This window comes from Amaranthus tricolor, chromosome 2, assembly GCF_026212465.1.
Source record: "Amaranthus tricolor cultivar Red isolate AtriRed21 chromosome 2, ASM2621246v1, whole genome shotgun sequence".
Classification (NCBI taxonomy): domain Eukaryota; kingdom Viridiplantae; phylum Streptophyta; class Magnoliopsida; order Caryophyllales; family Amaranthaceae; genus Amaranthus; species Amaranthus tricolor.
The window spans coordinates 38,125,187-38,142,464 of record NC_080048.1 but is presented as its reverse complement, the minus strand read 5'-3'; the positions used below and the strand labels follow the sequence as shown (position 1 = coordinate 38,142,464).

The following is a 17,278-nucleotide window of genomic DNA, read 5'->3' as shown; positions in this document are numbered from 1 at the left end:
TTATTATTATTATTATTATTATTATTATTATTATTATTATTATTATTATTATTAACTTTTCTATATTATTTTGAATATTATTTTTTTTTGAATGTAATTAATATAAATTTTCCAAAAAAAAAAAATAAAAATGAATCGCCCAGATCTGAGCGATTAGAACCCGGTTCAATCGCCACTTTTTTGGTGATTGAACCGGGGCCCAATCGCCTAGATCTGGGCGATTCATTTTTATTTTTTTATATTTTTTTCGTTTCTTTTTGAATTATTATTATTATTTTTAATTTTATTATTGTTGTTATTAAATTTTTATTTTTTTTAATTATGATATTTAATTTATTTTTTAAATTATTATTATTATTATTATTTTAAATAAGAAATTTTAAAGAGTGGCAAAATTGTATTTTTTAAAATTTATGGACAAATTCGTAATTTCATTTGAAGGGGTGGCGATGTTTAAAGATCGGGTATTTTATTTTTTTGAAAAACAAAATTTCGGGCAACATTTTGAAAATATTGCTTAACAGTATTTTGGGGGAAAACATCACAATTCACTGTACAAGCGGGGTTCTTTATTTGAAATTGGAAAGCGGCTGAATCAACTGTGATTTCTTCTGTGAAAGAATCAAAGCAACGATGCAGCAATCAACCAGTCGGATCATCATCATTCATTAGTGAAATTGCGGATCGCCATTTAATCGACGTCAATTTTCAATCAGATTTGTAATTACAAACCCTAAACTGTGATTTTAGGTCATAAATTAAATCCAATCCCGTATAATGTCCAGTGGAAGCGACAGTTCATGGGTAGGGAAGAAGCCGCTCAGGCGAGTTGGTGGGATGTCAGATGCTCTTTCAATTGCTTCTGATCTTGGTTTTCGTGTCTCTACTCCCCCTCCTCCTCCTCTTCCTAAGGTTTCCTACTTTATCTCGTATTTTTTGCTGAATTTTCCTACTTTTATTGAATTCTATACATGTATTATCCCAAGTTTTTAATCCCCGTTTTGTAAGAAGGGTTTTAGCTTCTGCATATGTTCGAAGATGGAGTGTTGTTGATCTGTATTTTCCCTTGTTTCGATCTTGGTTTGGATTTCGATATGCTATATTAAATTGCCTTAATTATGTGTACTTTTTGTTTACATGAAGTTGCAGCTGATGTTGGATCAATCAATTTCTTTTTTACCACTCCAGCTAGGTGGAGCCATTTAATGGCATTGGCCTAATGGAATAATGTTGATATGTTCTAAGATGGGTATCCATTACTGCTGTCATATACTCATATAAATCGATTGAAGGTCCCCGAATCATGAATTTGTCTGATTATGACTTTGAATGTCGACATTGATTTTGTGCTATTTGGTCATTTATATTATCTTTTGTTAGGTGTAAAATAAGGTGAATTTATTTTGGTTGTTTTGGAGGTTTGTTTCTGAGATGTTTCTGTGCCATTTCTGTGAAATCCGTGTTGCTGTATTCTTTTTGCTTTTGGTTATTGTCTTTTTTGTTGAGATTTTTCTTGTTGACATTCTCTTTAAATCAGTTTATAGCTGATGTGGTTTTTTAAAATACTTCTATAAATTAGCTGTGTTTTTGCTCATGTGTATCTCTTGTCAGGAGGAGCTCCAAAATTTATCTGCCAACGGGGAAAGAGGTGATGATTTGGTTAGGGTTTTAAGAGACCTTACAGCAGTTCAGAGAAAGATTGCTGATTTGGAAGTAGAACTGCGAGGTAGAAAGGTGATACTTTAAAGTTCTTTTATTCTGCACTTTCTCTTATTTATGGTCCTAAATGCTGTGAGTCTGTGACATATACTCCTCTATGTATCATGTTATCCAAATCGAGATCTTGGCTCCAGATATTACTGCCTACCAGATGCTATAGACACTTTGTGGTTTTTTTTTTGTTGGTTCTGTTTTAGGTGTCAAGTAATGATTATATGTATGCTTGAATTGTCATTTCTGAATTTTGAAATGAAAGAGCTGTTGAGATGCTTTTTTGCTACTTGAATATCTTGTTGCTGTCATTGTGGCAATTGGCAACACTAATTTATGAGTGTTAATTAGATTGGCAGTTTTCTTGGTAATTTCCTGTTTCTTAAGCAGTACTTTAAGTTCTAGCTGATCTATAAACTTGATTGTATTGAGCAGGATGACAAGAATGTGGCATATTTAACACATGTGAGTGAAATGGAAAAGAAGATTGAAACTTTAGCTAGAATCACTACCATACTTAAAGATGTGATTCAGAATAAGGTATTGTATTAGCTTTTTTTGGCTTTGTTATTTTCTTGCAGAGAATTGTTGAGCTTTGATTGTATTTTGAATCCTAACGCATTGATTTTGATCGTGTTCTGTAGCTTCCAATTGCATGTTTTTAGATTGTAGAAGATATAGATGCATTTGGTCAATGAACAGACTAGTAGCTACGTGTACACCGTAAAAGAATCTTTTGCATGTTGTAGTAGTAAATGGGTTATTAATTTTGTAATGCCCTTACGAATAGATGTCCACCTCCCTTAATTGCAGAATACTAGGAAACTCCATCTAAGAGAAGTTTAAAAGGCATGAAGTGTCCTGAGGCGCTAAGGGTCTCCAAAGCCTAAGCTCTATACGCAGTATGAAGGTGCTAGCCTTTACATGTAAGGCCCCCTAAAACCCAAGAAAAAGAAAGAAAAAATCTAAAGAAACCCAGAAGAGACATAAAAAGAAAAGAAGAAAAATACATAAGGATAAAAAAATATCCATGGTTCAAATGGCCTTACGCTAAAGGTGCTTGACTTGGGTGCTATAAGGCGCTCGTATTGAAGGATTGCCTTGCCTAGCCTTATTAAGGCACTCAACCCATCGCGTGTTAAAGACACTTACCTTAGGTATGATTTCAAAATTAAGGAGGATTGGAAGATATGAAATGGCTTACATTTAACAATAACTAACAAAAAGTACTGCCTAGACAGGGAGATAGATCATTGAGTAGAAAGAGAAAATGTTAGTCTATCCATGGAAATTCCATGCATAAATGAACTATATAGACAAGTTGAAGATTTTTGAATTCATTATCATAAAATTCCATGAACGCCATGTACTCTACGTTAGGTATGGAGCAATCACGTAAATATAAATGCACTTTTTAGAACTTTGTTTGCAATTTGTTTAGATGAAGAAAAACATCTGTTTTTTTTTTCTCTCAATTGTCTTTGACATCTTGAGGTTAGGGTAGGTAAAACGTAATCACGTAATTAATGGTGTAAGGATTTTGTAAAATATGTTTATGGTGTAAAAGTGATTGTGAAAATATATAAAGGCTCTCAGTAATATTGATATTATTATACTCATATAGATGCCATATGCATTGGAAGTGATATTTTTTTCATGTTTAGGGTGGAGCATTAATCAGGATTGATTTTGTTGAACACCATCTACTCCACCTTAGTTAAACTAGTGTTTTTATGTTTAATGATCCAGGTTATCTTATATTGTTTGTATTGATTTGCAGGATCGCATTATTGCTCGTCTTCAACAACCATATTCGTTGGATTGCATTCCTGTAGAAGCAGAGTACCAGGTTGGTAGTGAGCAATTCTTGCTCATAGTTATTCATTTATAACTATAATGTAAATAGCAAACTTATATGATTTCTTACATACATTAATTGTATTTACCCTATGTTATCAGCTGTTTGTGTTTAATACGCTAATTTGATTAATGGCATTAGCAAAGTCTCAATTTATAATTGATCCATGGTGAGCAACACCTTCATGCTCATCCTTTATTTGAAGGACGTAGGGTTACTTTGGAGAGAGCTTCACACTTACCTTGCATTTTCCTACATTTCACTTACTTGAAAAACAAACTTTTTTTATTATAACTTTAAAGTTTCATGCTGTTCTGTTGCTCGTAAAATGCTTTATTGATTGATTTGTTGAGCTAAAACTATCATGTTTCATTACTTGATGTTGTCCTATCTTTGGAAATTTGGTGCACAGTGCATACAACAACATTGTGTAGAAGTTTTAGGCATGCAATTATGAATTGAAATGTGGTCCTATATGCATCATGCAAAGGTTAAAACTCAGAAATTTAGAAATATTTTCTAATGTTTTCCCCCAACAACGGCTTCTAGTTCAATTCATTGAGGAGACATACATCCTAGTGCCCACAACTCAAATACTCATAAGTAGACTGCCTGTACCCCTGCAACACCAATAAGCAACAACATCAATTCCAGAGTCTTAATCCCAAAAGATTGGGGTCGGCTACGTGAACCAATATATCAATTTAATGGTTATTCATATACACATTCTGATTTTTTTACTATCTCAATTGTAAATTTAGATCCTTCATATACTTTTCCACTCTTGTCCTTTCAGTCATCTTTGGTCTTCCTTGCCCTCTTTTTAAGTCTCTCGAGCTCAAACTTTCTATCTTTCTTTCCAGTTCGCTAATACCCCGTCTTTGTACATGTCGAAATCATCTTAAACGATTCTTTTTCATCTTTTTTCTCAATATTTGCAACTCTGAAACCCTTTTTTATATCTTCGTTTTGAATTTTCATTCCCCAATAAATGAGGAGGTACTAAATCAAAGGGTGCACACACATCAAAGGAAAAAGGTGAGAAGTAATTGCACATAGATTTAGGGTGTGTTCTAATCTGAATCAACTTATTGGCAATGTCATCATTTGTCTAGAGCTCCTGTTTTACTTCATCAATGCGATGAAGTGGATAGAACAGAAGGGAAATAGGATCAACATGATGAAATAATAAGTAGAATAGGGTCAAAGAGGAAACTATTTTGTTAGAAGATAAGGAAGAGAAAATAAGACAAATTAAAGTAGGAGAGAAGAGATAGACCTGGTCACTCAAAGAGAATTTGTTCATTGCTGAGCTCTTGAACTTGGATTTTATGATGATGACCTCAAAATTAAGCTTCTTTTATGCAACAGTTGGACTGTGGGAGAACTCTGGAACTTGGAGAAGAAAGGTAGGAATGGGTGGCAATTAAGACAATAGAAAACAGAAAACTGAGTAAGGCCGAGGCGCTCTTTGAGATCGTGGGTCTCTCAATCTTTGCTCGAGCATCTCTGTTGGGTGACAGGGTCATTACAATAACAAATCTATTTGCCATTACAGTCGCAAATCTTCAGGCTTCAGGCTACTAGGGTCAGTTTGTAAAAAGAGATGTATTAAAGCCAATAATTCTAATAAAGTAAACTACATGTTTGTCATCTATACAATTTTTATCAGTATAAGTAAAATTTGATTGAAATTTATCAGAAACTGAAACAAATAAAACATGGTTTAGAACTCAGATTACTGAACTATTTTTTGAATAAAACTAATTGAAGCTCATTACACTCATAGAGAAGCTAAGTAGTATCTTGCGCGTCGTAAATTCCTTAAAATTGTGTTTAGAAACTTAGTTGATTTATCATTGATATATGTCTGAAAAGTTCCTTGAGTTCTCCATTTTCGCTACTAACCCTTGTCTTTATGATGTCTGTATATTACTGTAAGTTGTTTTGCTTCAGTCACTCCATCAGGACAAATTCATGTTCATTTTTCTTATGGATACTGAATCATGTCCGTCGATTGCACCCTGAATTGTTTTGTTGATTTTTACAGAAGCAATTTTCAGAATTACTAATGAAGGCGGCGAGTGATTATGGTGCATTGTCTGCATCAGTTGCAGATTTTCAGTGGAGCCAGAACTTTAAGGAACCTCCTTCAGTTTGGGCAGTATGTTTCCACATACTTTCTTGAATTTTATTGGATGCATTTGGACAATTTTTATAAAACTAATTTGTTCTAGCTCAGAGTCTCAACTTCCTGTGTCAAGTTAATCTTATACTTCATGCGTGTTCATATTAGTATAAGGTGTGGTATAAGATTGGTATCAGGGAAATCTAAAGATGAGCATTCTATTTCCACAAGTGTATTGGAGAGAAAATTTGTCACGGAAAATACTGCAATCTAAGTATTATTTAAGTAGAATCATCCCGAGAATCGGGTCTTATCTTAGTTGGAAAGCAAGTACCACTTTTCTGTAAAGGTTCTGGGTTGATTCTCACATAACCCTCCCCTTCCTCTAGGTTATTCCGTATTGGTATGTTTCTATTCTTATAATTTCCTCTGTTATCTAGGTCTTTTGGTTCCTGTGCATAGTTACTTATTCCCCGTACAATTTATTAGAAGTTTAGAACTACACAAAAAGGGAGCATCTTTCATATATATATATATATATATATATATATATATATATATATAAGGCTGTTGGAATATTATCGGCCTAATCATTGAATTGCTGTGAACAATTTACAAGAAAGTACGGAAACATATTAGTGTGTCCTGAGGTTTCCCCCCTTTTTTGAGTTTTGCATTTTGTTTATGTTTTCAAATTCATGGCAACAGCAGAACTTTCACTGGGTAGTTGTGATTTTGGTTCTGAAACTTTAAATAACACATGTCCGTCTGGAATCAACACAATTATCTGTTAGGTTGTAAAAGCTGACAATGATTGCGTCTTTCCTGTGAAATTACCATGCTGCTAAAAAACTCCCGACTGAAGACTCGGATCTCATGCATTTACTGATATCCCATTTCCATGTGGACTGAAGAATAATTTCAGCTATATAACTCTAATATGTCTGTCCCTTATTTCGATGGTGTCAAAGATTCATAGTTCTTTGATTTTTGATATTAATGGATGATGGACTATGTAAAAAAATCTCGTGAAATCTTATGCACTTATTTTTGTAATGTGGATGATGATTGATACATTCGACTCCTCAAGACCCCCCATAGGTAGGAGCCATTTAATAATAGAATTGGGATAGATAGTGGAATGTACACGTCTAATATGTACTAAAGGTGAGTTTTTTAAGAACAAGGGCTGGTCGACAGAATTTAAAGCTGTAAAAATTGAGTAGTGAGTATTAAGATAAAGTCATTGTTGCTGTTTAAACTGCTCTTATTGAGGTGGCGAGAGTTGACTTGCTGGAACAGGCTGACGATTTGAGACAATAACTATAATTACCTGCAGTAAATTTGTGTTTCTTTTCTTATATTTGCTTTAGTATCGATTTATTTCCCGCAACTTGCTCCATGTGTTCCTTTTTTATGTTGCAGGAGATGCTACGTCCGATTCCAGTTGCGCTGGCATCATGTACACGGTTTTTTGAAGCCATGTCAGCTATGAGGGAATCGTTTACCACCCTGCAAAAGCTGAGAGTGGGACATTCTGCTAACTCCCTACCATCCACGCCCGCCAAGGAATTTTCGCAAAGAACGGGGGACTCCAATTGTGTTACTCCTCCACCCTGGAAAAATGAATCTAGTTTTGATGATTTAGCTATCGAGAGCACGAAGGACGCAGAAGCAGAACCACAGGAAGGGGATGAATTTGGTAAAGCTGCTAACTTAGATGACAATAGCCGACATAGGTTGTCATGGCCATCTGTTAAAACTTAAAACTGTTGGGCTGTAAATTGTTTCGATTTTTTTGCTCATTTCTTTTAATGTGCGTGTAATTTAACGACCTATCTTGGTTTAATCTGTGTTGTATGATTCACATACGAGCGATAGAGCAAAATGTTTGGTTTTTAGTAAATCCAGTTTACAAGAGAATATGTACTTAGAGCCGCTCTTGGTAGCTGATTTATGGAATGATTTGTATCTTTGTAACTTCCCAAACAATACTCCTATATGATTTTACGAACGTTGGATTTCTGCATAACTTTAGGCGAAGGAGAATATAATCGCTAGGACCAAATTGATTTAGATGTGTACTTGACCTGTTGGATATTTTGATCCACAGAATTTTCAGTGTGATGACGAGTTTGCAACATTTTGGATCAGTTTTGCTAGTCATCTGGGCAGCTTGTTCATATTTACAGATTATTAATTACAATTTTCACAACAAAGTTCCTCCCTAGGGAAACTCTCTATCCAATTAAAGATGGTTATAGGTGGAGGTTTAAAACAGACTCGACGATCTGATAGTACTTGACCTTGTAATTGAATCCGATTTGACCCTGCTTTAAAATGGATTTACAATTATGTAAAAATCAATGTGAACGCAAATTTGATTTTGATCCAACTCGAAATATCTGATCCGAAATCGATTCGATTACCTGAATGAACACTACTAGTGATAAGTCTTTACTTGACAGGTAACTTGGGATTATAGTTATAAGATAAAGTTACCTTAAATATACTTGGTTAGTACGTACATACAGGAAAATCAATTTCCTTTAAACCTCTATTTTTTCATCAAACCAAATAACGGAAAGTAGATAATCGGTTACATTTTTTGTACGAATAAAATGTGGATGGATGCGAATGAAATGTGAGTGAACATGGCAAAAACCATTAGAAAAGTGGCAAAAGAGACCTTGGGGGTGTCCTTAGGTAAACCAAAAGTGTTCAAAGAGTCGTCGTGGTGGAACAATGAGGTGGAAAAAAAGATAAAGGATAAGAACAAGAGACTTAAGGAACTTATGTCATGCACGGAAGAGGAGGATAGGATAGAAAAGAGAGTGAGCTATAAAGAAGCAAAGCGGGCGGCAAAGAAAGCGGTAGCGGAGGCAAAAAACCGTGATTATGAGGACTTGTTTTAGAAGCTTGATACCAAAGAGGGGGAGAAGCAGATTTTTAAGTTGGCAAGGATTAGGTCCAAGCAGCGACAAAACTTAGAGACAGTGAAATACATCAAGGATGAGGGAGGACGAGTTCTCCTGAGACAAGAGGACATCAAAACCAGATGACTCCAGTATTTCTTTCAGCTACTCAATGAGTCTAGGGGGCCAAAGGAGGTGTAACACCCCGGCCCCTCGGACCGCTGGTGACTACTCATGGAGACTGTAGACTGACCCCACAAACTAACACAAGTCTTTCCAGCGCACTTTGGCCTCACTCGTGCGCACCTAAGAACCAAGCACGTTTAACTGTGGAGTTCTTAGCAAATGGGCTCCCTAAAAAGAAGATGCACCTTGTTGATATGAGTAGTCTATCAATCCTTTTTCAAGCTAAATCTGGGGTATTACAGGAGGTGGATAATCAAATTTCTGACGACTAAAGACCATTGGAATATGGGTCAACGAGTGATATTATCACAAAAGAAGTAGGAGAAGCTCTCAAAAAGATGGGGAGAACAAAGGTAGTCGGGCCAGATAACATCCCGATTGAGGTGTGGAGGAGTTTAGGAGAAGAGGGCATTCGTTGGCTGACTAACCTCTTTAATATTATTTTGAGGACACATGAGATGCCAGAAGAATGAAAGAATAGCACACCAATACCTCTGTTTAAGAACAAAAGCGATGCGCAAGTACGCGGGAACTATAGAGGTATCAAACTTCTAAGCCACACAATGAAATTGTGGGAAAGAGTGATAGAGAGGAGTCTAAACAGGAAACGGTGATTAGAGAGAACCAATTCGGTTTTATGCCAGGAAGGTCAACCATTGAGGCAATTCATGTTTTGAGGAGACAGATGGAGAAATATAGGGAGCGAAAGAAGGATTTGCATATGGTGTTCATTGACTTGGAGAAAGCGTATGATAACATACCACGACGTGTCATCTAGGATAGCCTCAAGGCTAGAGGTATTTCTTCAGTGTACATTGAGGCTATACGAGATATGTATGACAGAGTTTTGACTAACATTCAAACACCGGTGGGGATAACAGAGCCTTTTCCCGTTAAAGTTGGACTACATCAGGGATCGGCTCTAAGCCATTTCATTTTTACTGTCATCATGGAAGAGATTTCTAAATCTATTTGGAGACGGTATCGTGGTGCATGCTATTCGCTGACGACATAGTGCTGGTAGCAGAAAGTAGAGAGGAGGTTAGTAATAAATTGGATGAGTGGAGGGAAGCTTTAGAAGGTAAAGGGCTGCGCATTAGTCGCACGAAGACCGAGTATTTGCATTGTGACTTTTGTGGGACATCACCTGTAGGTGAACCAGAAGTGTCCATTGATGAAGCAGTTGTTAAAAGTACGACCAAGTACAAGTATTTGGGATTGATTATTCAAAGGGATGGGGAAATTGACGGAGATGTAAATCATATTATACATGCGGGTTGGCTCAAGTGGTGAGGCCACCGCAGTGCTATGTGATAGGAAATTCCCAAGCAAGTAAAAGGAAAATTCTACCGGGCGGCAATCAGACTTGCTCAGTTATATGGGACCGAATGTTGGCCTGTAAATAAGATTTTTGAACATAAGATGGAAGTTACAGAAATGCGTATGCTGAGATATGTGTGGATACACATTGATGGATCGAATTAGAAACCAAGAGTTCAAGGACAAACTAGGGGAAGCTCCTATTTCTAGAAAAATGCACGAAAATAGATTGAGATGGTTTGGACATATGCAGAGAAAAACTTTCGACGCCCCTGTGAGGAGAATAGAAAGCATTATAGTAGAGGGTAAAAGGAGTTGAGGAAGACCCAGAAGAATTTGAGATGAGCAAATAAAGTTGACTTGCATGAGTTAAACCTTTCTGAGGGCCTGACTAGGGATAGGGGTAGTTGGAGGCGCCATATCTCGTTTCTGTTATTATTAGTTTTTGTTTTCTTTTATTTTGTAGTTGATTCTACTTATTTATTTTATTTACAGGCATTTAAGTTATCTTTCCTGTGTAGTTACGTCTCTTTGTCGTCTTGAGCCGGAGGACTTCTTTGGCCGCGCTCTCCTTTATGGGTATGAGTTGTCGCCATCCTTTCCTCCCCAGACCCTGTCCATAGTTTTTCTATGAGCGGGATACACTGGGTAGAATGATGATGATGATTTTCTGTTCGAAAATAATTTCCGTGGATAATTGTTTTCCAAAAAAAAAAAAATTTTCTCTTACAAAAAAAAAAAAGAAAAAATATTTCCGCCAAACCACATATTAGCGAATAAGTAAACAAGCAATATTTTTAGCTTCTTATATGTAACCTTAAGCAATTAGCAGCCTAATTTTTCTGATAAAAAAAATCATTATTGCTCAGGAAATACATTTGTTATTACTTCCTTGCACAATTTGGTGTTCCCAGAAAACTTGGGTTACTCAAATAGTATGAATATATCCAAGTCTCATGGTAAGGCACATTATTGTTTGAAAACAAACTCAGCTCTCCACAAAATGACAGAATCAGAACAAAATCTAACCTATATTTATTAATATTTATGATCCCCTTGTCACACTGAATAATGAATACATGTATCTCACTTTGTAACCAATTGTTCTCCAAAACATCAAGTAATAAGATGAAGTATATCCCTGCTGCATAATCACGCTGGTTAGCGAAAGAATATTCAAAGTTGCATATGCAATGAGACATCGAAACAATTGATCTTAACCCTAAACAACAATTAAGCAAGCTGGAGATGTTTGATCTGCTGAATTTGCTTTGCCGGGCTCAAACCCTTCGGGCAGGCAGCCGTACAGTTCATAATTGTATGGCACCTATAGAGCTTGAACTCATCGTTAATTGCCTCTAGCCGCTCCTTAGTATACTCATCACGGCTATCAGCTATCCATCTAAGAAAAAAAATATATGTTCAGCAGAGTTTCCCATTAGAAGGTTCATAAAATTACACAAAAACAGAAGGGGTATACACATTTATTAAAGGGGGCTAACAACCACAATGCAAGTAAACTCCATGCAAAACTTTTTATTAGTTTCTTTTTCAATTATCCACATTTCAATATCTGTCCATTTTTCTACACTAGCCCAACATAATCATGACCCTCTTTCATCCCCTCCCTAAACAAACCCTTCCACCCACACAAGCATTATAAGTACTGTTAACCAGCTATTATATACTACCTTAACAGTGGAGCACGAACACAGAATGCATTGCTTGAATCCTTACAAGACATGCTTGGAATGGATAGACTTATACGAAGTATTTGGATGAGTGCAATCAAAGAAAGAGAGGAATTCAGGAATTACCTTTGTTTAGTTCAAGGGTTTTTTTTTTTTTTTTTTTTTTTCATTCCTCATTTTGGTTCCACCCCAAAACCCTCATATAATTCCCAAACTCAAGATCTGAAATTTTCCATACCGGGGTTTCAACACCTCAGCCATTTTAACCACTTGATCCAGACTACATTCCATCCAAAACCAAATTACTTTCTCTAAGACTCAAACCACCGCAAATCCATCGACAACCTCTTGAACATAACCCAACACCAGAAACAACCAACCCAATTCCCTCATCACCAATGCCATCTAACCAAAGCGACCATCAGGGCTCTATAAATCACCACGAAACAACAAAACCACAACTTATAGATTTGAAAGAAAGGAAAAAGGGGCATACTACATTAATGAAAAGCTTATATTTGACTGAATTCGACCTTGAAAGCTCCAAGCTATAATGTTCCAAGACAAGCTTATACTGAAATGCAATACACATACCACCATAATGCTGAATTTATAGATCATGAATCCAAATAAGTTACTTGTACCTACTACTAAAATAGGTAACACTTATCCTAGGTTCCTAAGACTTGCGAGAAAGAAGCAGTTAGATGTAAGAAAAATTAGCATCTATAACTCAACAAAAGTTCCAAACCCAAGAGCAAAAGCACATTAAACATTTTCAGGAAAATAGGAAGTCTTAGCAACAACAATCGGAACTAACAGTTTTAGTCCTAAGCTCTCATACAATTCAAATTCCAACACCATACTAACATAAATTTTGGAATCAGAAAAGTAGAAAAACATTCATTTTTACGTGAGACTATACCTTCCCAATCTTCTCCCATTGAAGTAGTGCCCTACTTCAAAATCATTCCCAAATCGATCATTGATATAAGAAACAAAAACTAGTACTTTGATTTACACAAAATTCCATAGTCCTAATATCATCATCTTCCTTACCAACTATAAATCTTCCCTATTTTATACCTCAGATACATAATATTAGATCACCAACACAAATTCCAGCAAAAATTGAAGGCAATTAAATTTAAAATCTATAATATTAGTTTAGGATGGGCCAAAAACACTCATTTATACACGTATGCTTAACCAACTCGTCTGCCATGATTACGTGATATATTATACAATTCAAAGGGTTTTTAATAAAAGACCATGACCTAACCGCCTAAGCATAAACAGGCATAGATATCCATTGAATTGAAAGACAAATCATATAGCGGGAAAAGAGCACTGACCGATGAGCATGAAGCAAAGCAGCAGGACCTAAATAGGACTCAGGATTCCACCAATAACTAGGGCAAGAAGTACTACAACAAGAACACAAAATACACTCATACATCCCATCCAACTTTTTCCTATCCTCTTTACTTTGATAATACTCTTTCCCTTGTACAGGCGCAGGATTCTTCCTCTTCAACCAAGGCTCAATACTCTTATACTGATTATAAAAATTAGTCATATCCACCACCAAATCCTTAATAACAAACATATGAGGAAGCGGAGTAATCATCGTAGCACTACCACCTGATTCAATCTTCGTTAAACAAGCAAGACCATTACAACCATTAATGTTCATAGCGCAAGAACCACAAATACCTTCGCGACAAGATCGGCGAAAAGTGAGTGAAGGATCGATCTCGTTTTTGATCTTGATTAGTGCGTCGAGGATCATAGGACCGCATTCTTTGAGATTGATTTCGTAGGATTGAAGTTCGGGTTTTGAGGGTTTGTCGGGGTTCCAGCGGTAGATAGAGAAGGTTTTGGTTGTAGGGGTGGAAGATGATGAGGAGGAGAAACGTGAGAGGAGGAGTTTGGTTGTGGAGGAGGATAAAAATGCTGGAATTTTCCGGCGGAGGAGTCCCGTCGCCATTGATCAAAGCTTAGAAGAAGGAGAATGAGGGAATTAGCGAATACAAGGAGGATTTTAGGTTCTCGAGTTTAGGGGTCACTAATTTATAATTTCCGTTTTATAGTTTATGTAGTGTCGGGATTCAATGAGATAAGCGAAGCAATTTCACCTATTCTTGTTGAAAATTTGATTTTTAAAACAATTAAAATTTGATGAAATGTTAGTGGTGGTAGTACTTGTGTAAAATTTTTTCACATGATAACATCTAGTTTATGTCTTATTTAACTACCGTAGTATTTTTCGTTAAATTCTTGTCAATTTCTGTTTAATTCATCATTTTGACGTTTATATCTTTATCTAGTGTTGGTTGTCTTTATAATTTCCCTTAAACATTTGAGAGTGTTGATGAATTAAACGGTGAATTAAACGTGAAAATGATGAATTAAACATTTGAGAGTATAAAAATTGTTTAGGCAAATTATAAAGACAACAATCAATACTTAATAAGGGTAGAAACGTTAACATGGTAAATTACATAAAAATTGACAAAAATTTAACGGAAAATACTACGGCAGTTAAATAAGGCATAAACTAAATGCTACCATGTTGAAAAATCTTACAAAAGTGCTACCACTAGCATTTCATGAAAGTTTGATGCTACCATATGAAATTTCCCTTAAAACAATTATAGTTGTTGACATCTACGGTTTGACAAATATTTAGGTGCAACTGTTAGGGCTGCACACGGTCCGGTCTGGTCTGGTTTGACAGAAAAATCAGACCAGACCAGAAATTCCGGTCTGGAAATTTTTCAGACCAGACCAGACCAGTCAAAAGACCAGACCGGACCAGACCAGACCGTTCTAGAACGGTCTGGTCTGGTCTGGTCTACGGTTTTTTTTCAGTTGCTATATCATGTTCAATACATGAGATTATTTCATTCAACATTCAATACTGCAAATTCGTCCAATACTGCAAATTCGTTCAATACATTTTCAATTTAGAACCCTAATTCGTCCAATACTGCAAATTCCATTACTACAAATTTCAATTAACATGAAATTTAATACATGAGATTATTTCATTTAACATTCAATAAATCAATACTGCAAATTCGTCCAATACTGCAAATTCGTTCAATACATTCTCAATTTAGAACCCTAATTCGTCCAATACTGCAAATTCCAATACTGCAAATTCCAATTAACATGAAATTTAATACATGAGATTATTTCATTTAACATTCAACTGAAATCAACCAAAAGCTGTATATTTAAAACCCTAATTCGAATTGAAAACTGAAATCAACTGAAATCAACTGAAACAAAATTGAAAACTGTATATTTAGAACCCTAATTCGAATTTACTGATAAAAAGAACCCTAAAAAATCAAAAAATCAACCAATATACTTACATTACGAGATTCTACACTTGATTCCGTGGTGAATGGTGAGATTGGAGGAGGAGCGTCGAAGAACCACAGAAGCAGAGCGTCGTCGATGGGTTGAAGCTTGCAGAGTTGAAGGAAGCGAGGAAGAAGAAAAGTCGATGGCGTCTCAGACCTGGGCTGCTGGGCGCTGGGAAGGAAGCGAGGAAGAAGAAGATTCGATGGCGTGGCGTCTCAGACCTGGGCAGGATGCGAGGAAGAAGAAGAGAGGATGCTGGATTGCTGGGCCTGGAAAGCTTTTCTAATTTACGGGCGGCAGCAGGAATGCAGGATGGGTTGAACCGTTGAAGCTTTTCTAATGTTTGCCCTAATCAGTAATCCCTAATATTAGAGTCTATTACGGTTTATTGGTCCGGTTTGGTCTACAAATTTAAAAACCGGGACCGGACCGTAAACCGTTTAAAAGAAAAAAAAAACCGGACCAGACCATTCAGACCGTAGACCAGACCAAATACTTAAATTACGGTTTGGTCCGGTTTGGTTTACGGTTTAGACCAAACCCTGTTCAGCCCTAGCAACTGTCGCATATATGCGACCTTTTAGTATTAGGCTTTGGAATTTGGCATTGTTTGGAGTAGTTATTAAACTTAAGCTTTGGAATAGGCCTTTTAAAACTTATAATAGACTTTTGAAAACTTGGAATTGTCTTTTTGAGGCTTTGAATAAACTTCTTTTATTTGAATAAGCAAGTTTAGTATGAGCTTAATTGTCTTGAAATTACCATTTCAAGACTTAGAATTGACCATTTAAGCCTTTGATGATATTGTGAGGACCGAGGTTTGCAATAAATATTATACTCAAGTTCTAAAATAGGAATATAAAGTCTTGAATTGGTCATTTCAGCCTCAAAATTGTTATTTTTAGGCTTAAAATTTGTCATTTAAGACTTGGATTATGATATTTTAAAGTTTGGAGGATATGTTAAACTTGAGTTCTTGAATATGCCTTTTAAGGCTTGAAATAGATCTTGTATTATATAATCACTTAAAACTATCATATCATCAGTTATAATCTTTAAACAACACTTCACCATTTTTTAACCATTATCATCATCATCAAAATACCTTCATTTCCACACAATTATTTTCACCATTATAATCAACACTTAAATCATATCATCAATTATAATCATTAAACAATACACCTCACTATTATTGACCATCATTTTTAAAAATCCTCTTCCTTTTTAAAAATCATCATCATCATCACTCTCTGTAATCATCTTTAAGATCATCTATGGTTTGAACTCCCTAGGTGGCAAAAATATATGAAATAAATTTTACGAAAATCTTTTCAGAGTTTTCATTTGTAAAATGAACAACTAATTTTTTCAATCTGCCAAAGTGTCATGTACAAGCACAATAATTCCAAGGTAAGACAAAAGAAATATAAAAGCAGTCAATATACTTATGATTCAATGAATTTGTTAACCTAAATATACGCCCCATTGGCGGATAAGAGATCTAAAACACCAATAGCACCACATGTTAACCCAAAAGCAGTCATTGAATGTCTTCATGTTAGTAGGAAAGGCAACACGATTGCCCAGTTAGTGGCTAGAGGGGATACGGGTAATGTCGATGAAAAGATTTGTATGAACCCTTTTTTGTTAGGTATTCAAACCTTGGCGAACCTTGACTTATCTTAATACTAGCACTATGTGGTTTTCAAAAAAAAAAAAAAAACAAAAAGTGAGAATTTTGATTTATTATACTCCATCTGTTTCTTTTTTTTTTATCCACTTTAAGTTTTTCCACTTTATAAGAGAGAAATTTAAATTTAATTGTTGAAGTATATATTTAAGACAAAATATATTCATGCAGGATCTTGTTAGATTCGTCTTGATGCAAAGAATTAATTTATAATTTTTACAATTTTTTATTATGCGTACTATGAGATATCAAAACTCAAAATTTACATTAAAATACATAAAAAAAATAAAATTAACAAACAAAAAAGAACGGAGAGAGTAACATAACTTACAACAAATATTCAAAATTAAAGGAAAGTTATAAGTGTAGTATTTTTCTTAATTATAAATTATTTCTATTTAG

General features: G+C 35.4%; 2 protein-coding genes across 2 annotated transcripts; one reads left to right on the top strand and one right to left on the bottom strand.

Moving 5' to 3' along the window:
• The first annotated feature begins 507 nt into the window (after positions 1-507).
• LOC130806613 (AUGMIN subunit 2) lies at positions 508-7,728 on the top strand. The gene is made up of 6 exons (XM_057671758.1): positions 508-912; positions 1,612-1,734; positions 2,146-2,250; positions 3,491-3,559; positions 5,619-5,732; positions 7,122-7,728. The coding sequence occupies exons 1-6, from the start codon at positions 778-780 to the stop codon at positions 7,461-7,463; spliced, it is 888 nt and encodes a 295-aa protein (XP_057527741.1). The 5' UTR covers positions 508-777; the 3' UTR covers positions 7,464-7,728.
• A 3,401-nt stretch (positions 7,729-11,129) lies between these two features.
• Positions 11,130-14,202, bottom strand: LOC130806716 (succinate dehydrogenase [ubiquinone] iron-sulfur subunit 2, mitochondrial-like). Its single transcript, XM_057671905.1, has 2 exons — positions 13,164-14,202; positions 11,130-11,519 (listed from the first exon to the last, which is right to left on the bottom strand). The coding sequence occupies exons 1-2, from the start codon at positions 13,796-13,798 to the stop codon at positions 11,351-11,353; spliced, it is 804 nt and encodes a 267-aa protein (XP_057527888.1). The 5' UTR covers positions 13,799-14,202; the 3' UTR covers positions 11,130-11,350.
• Positions 14,203-17,278: the final 3,076 nt, after the last annotated feature.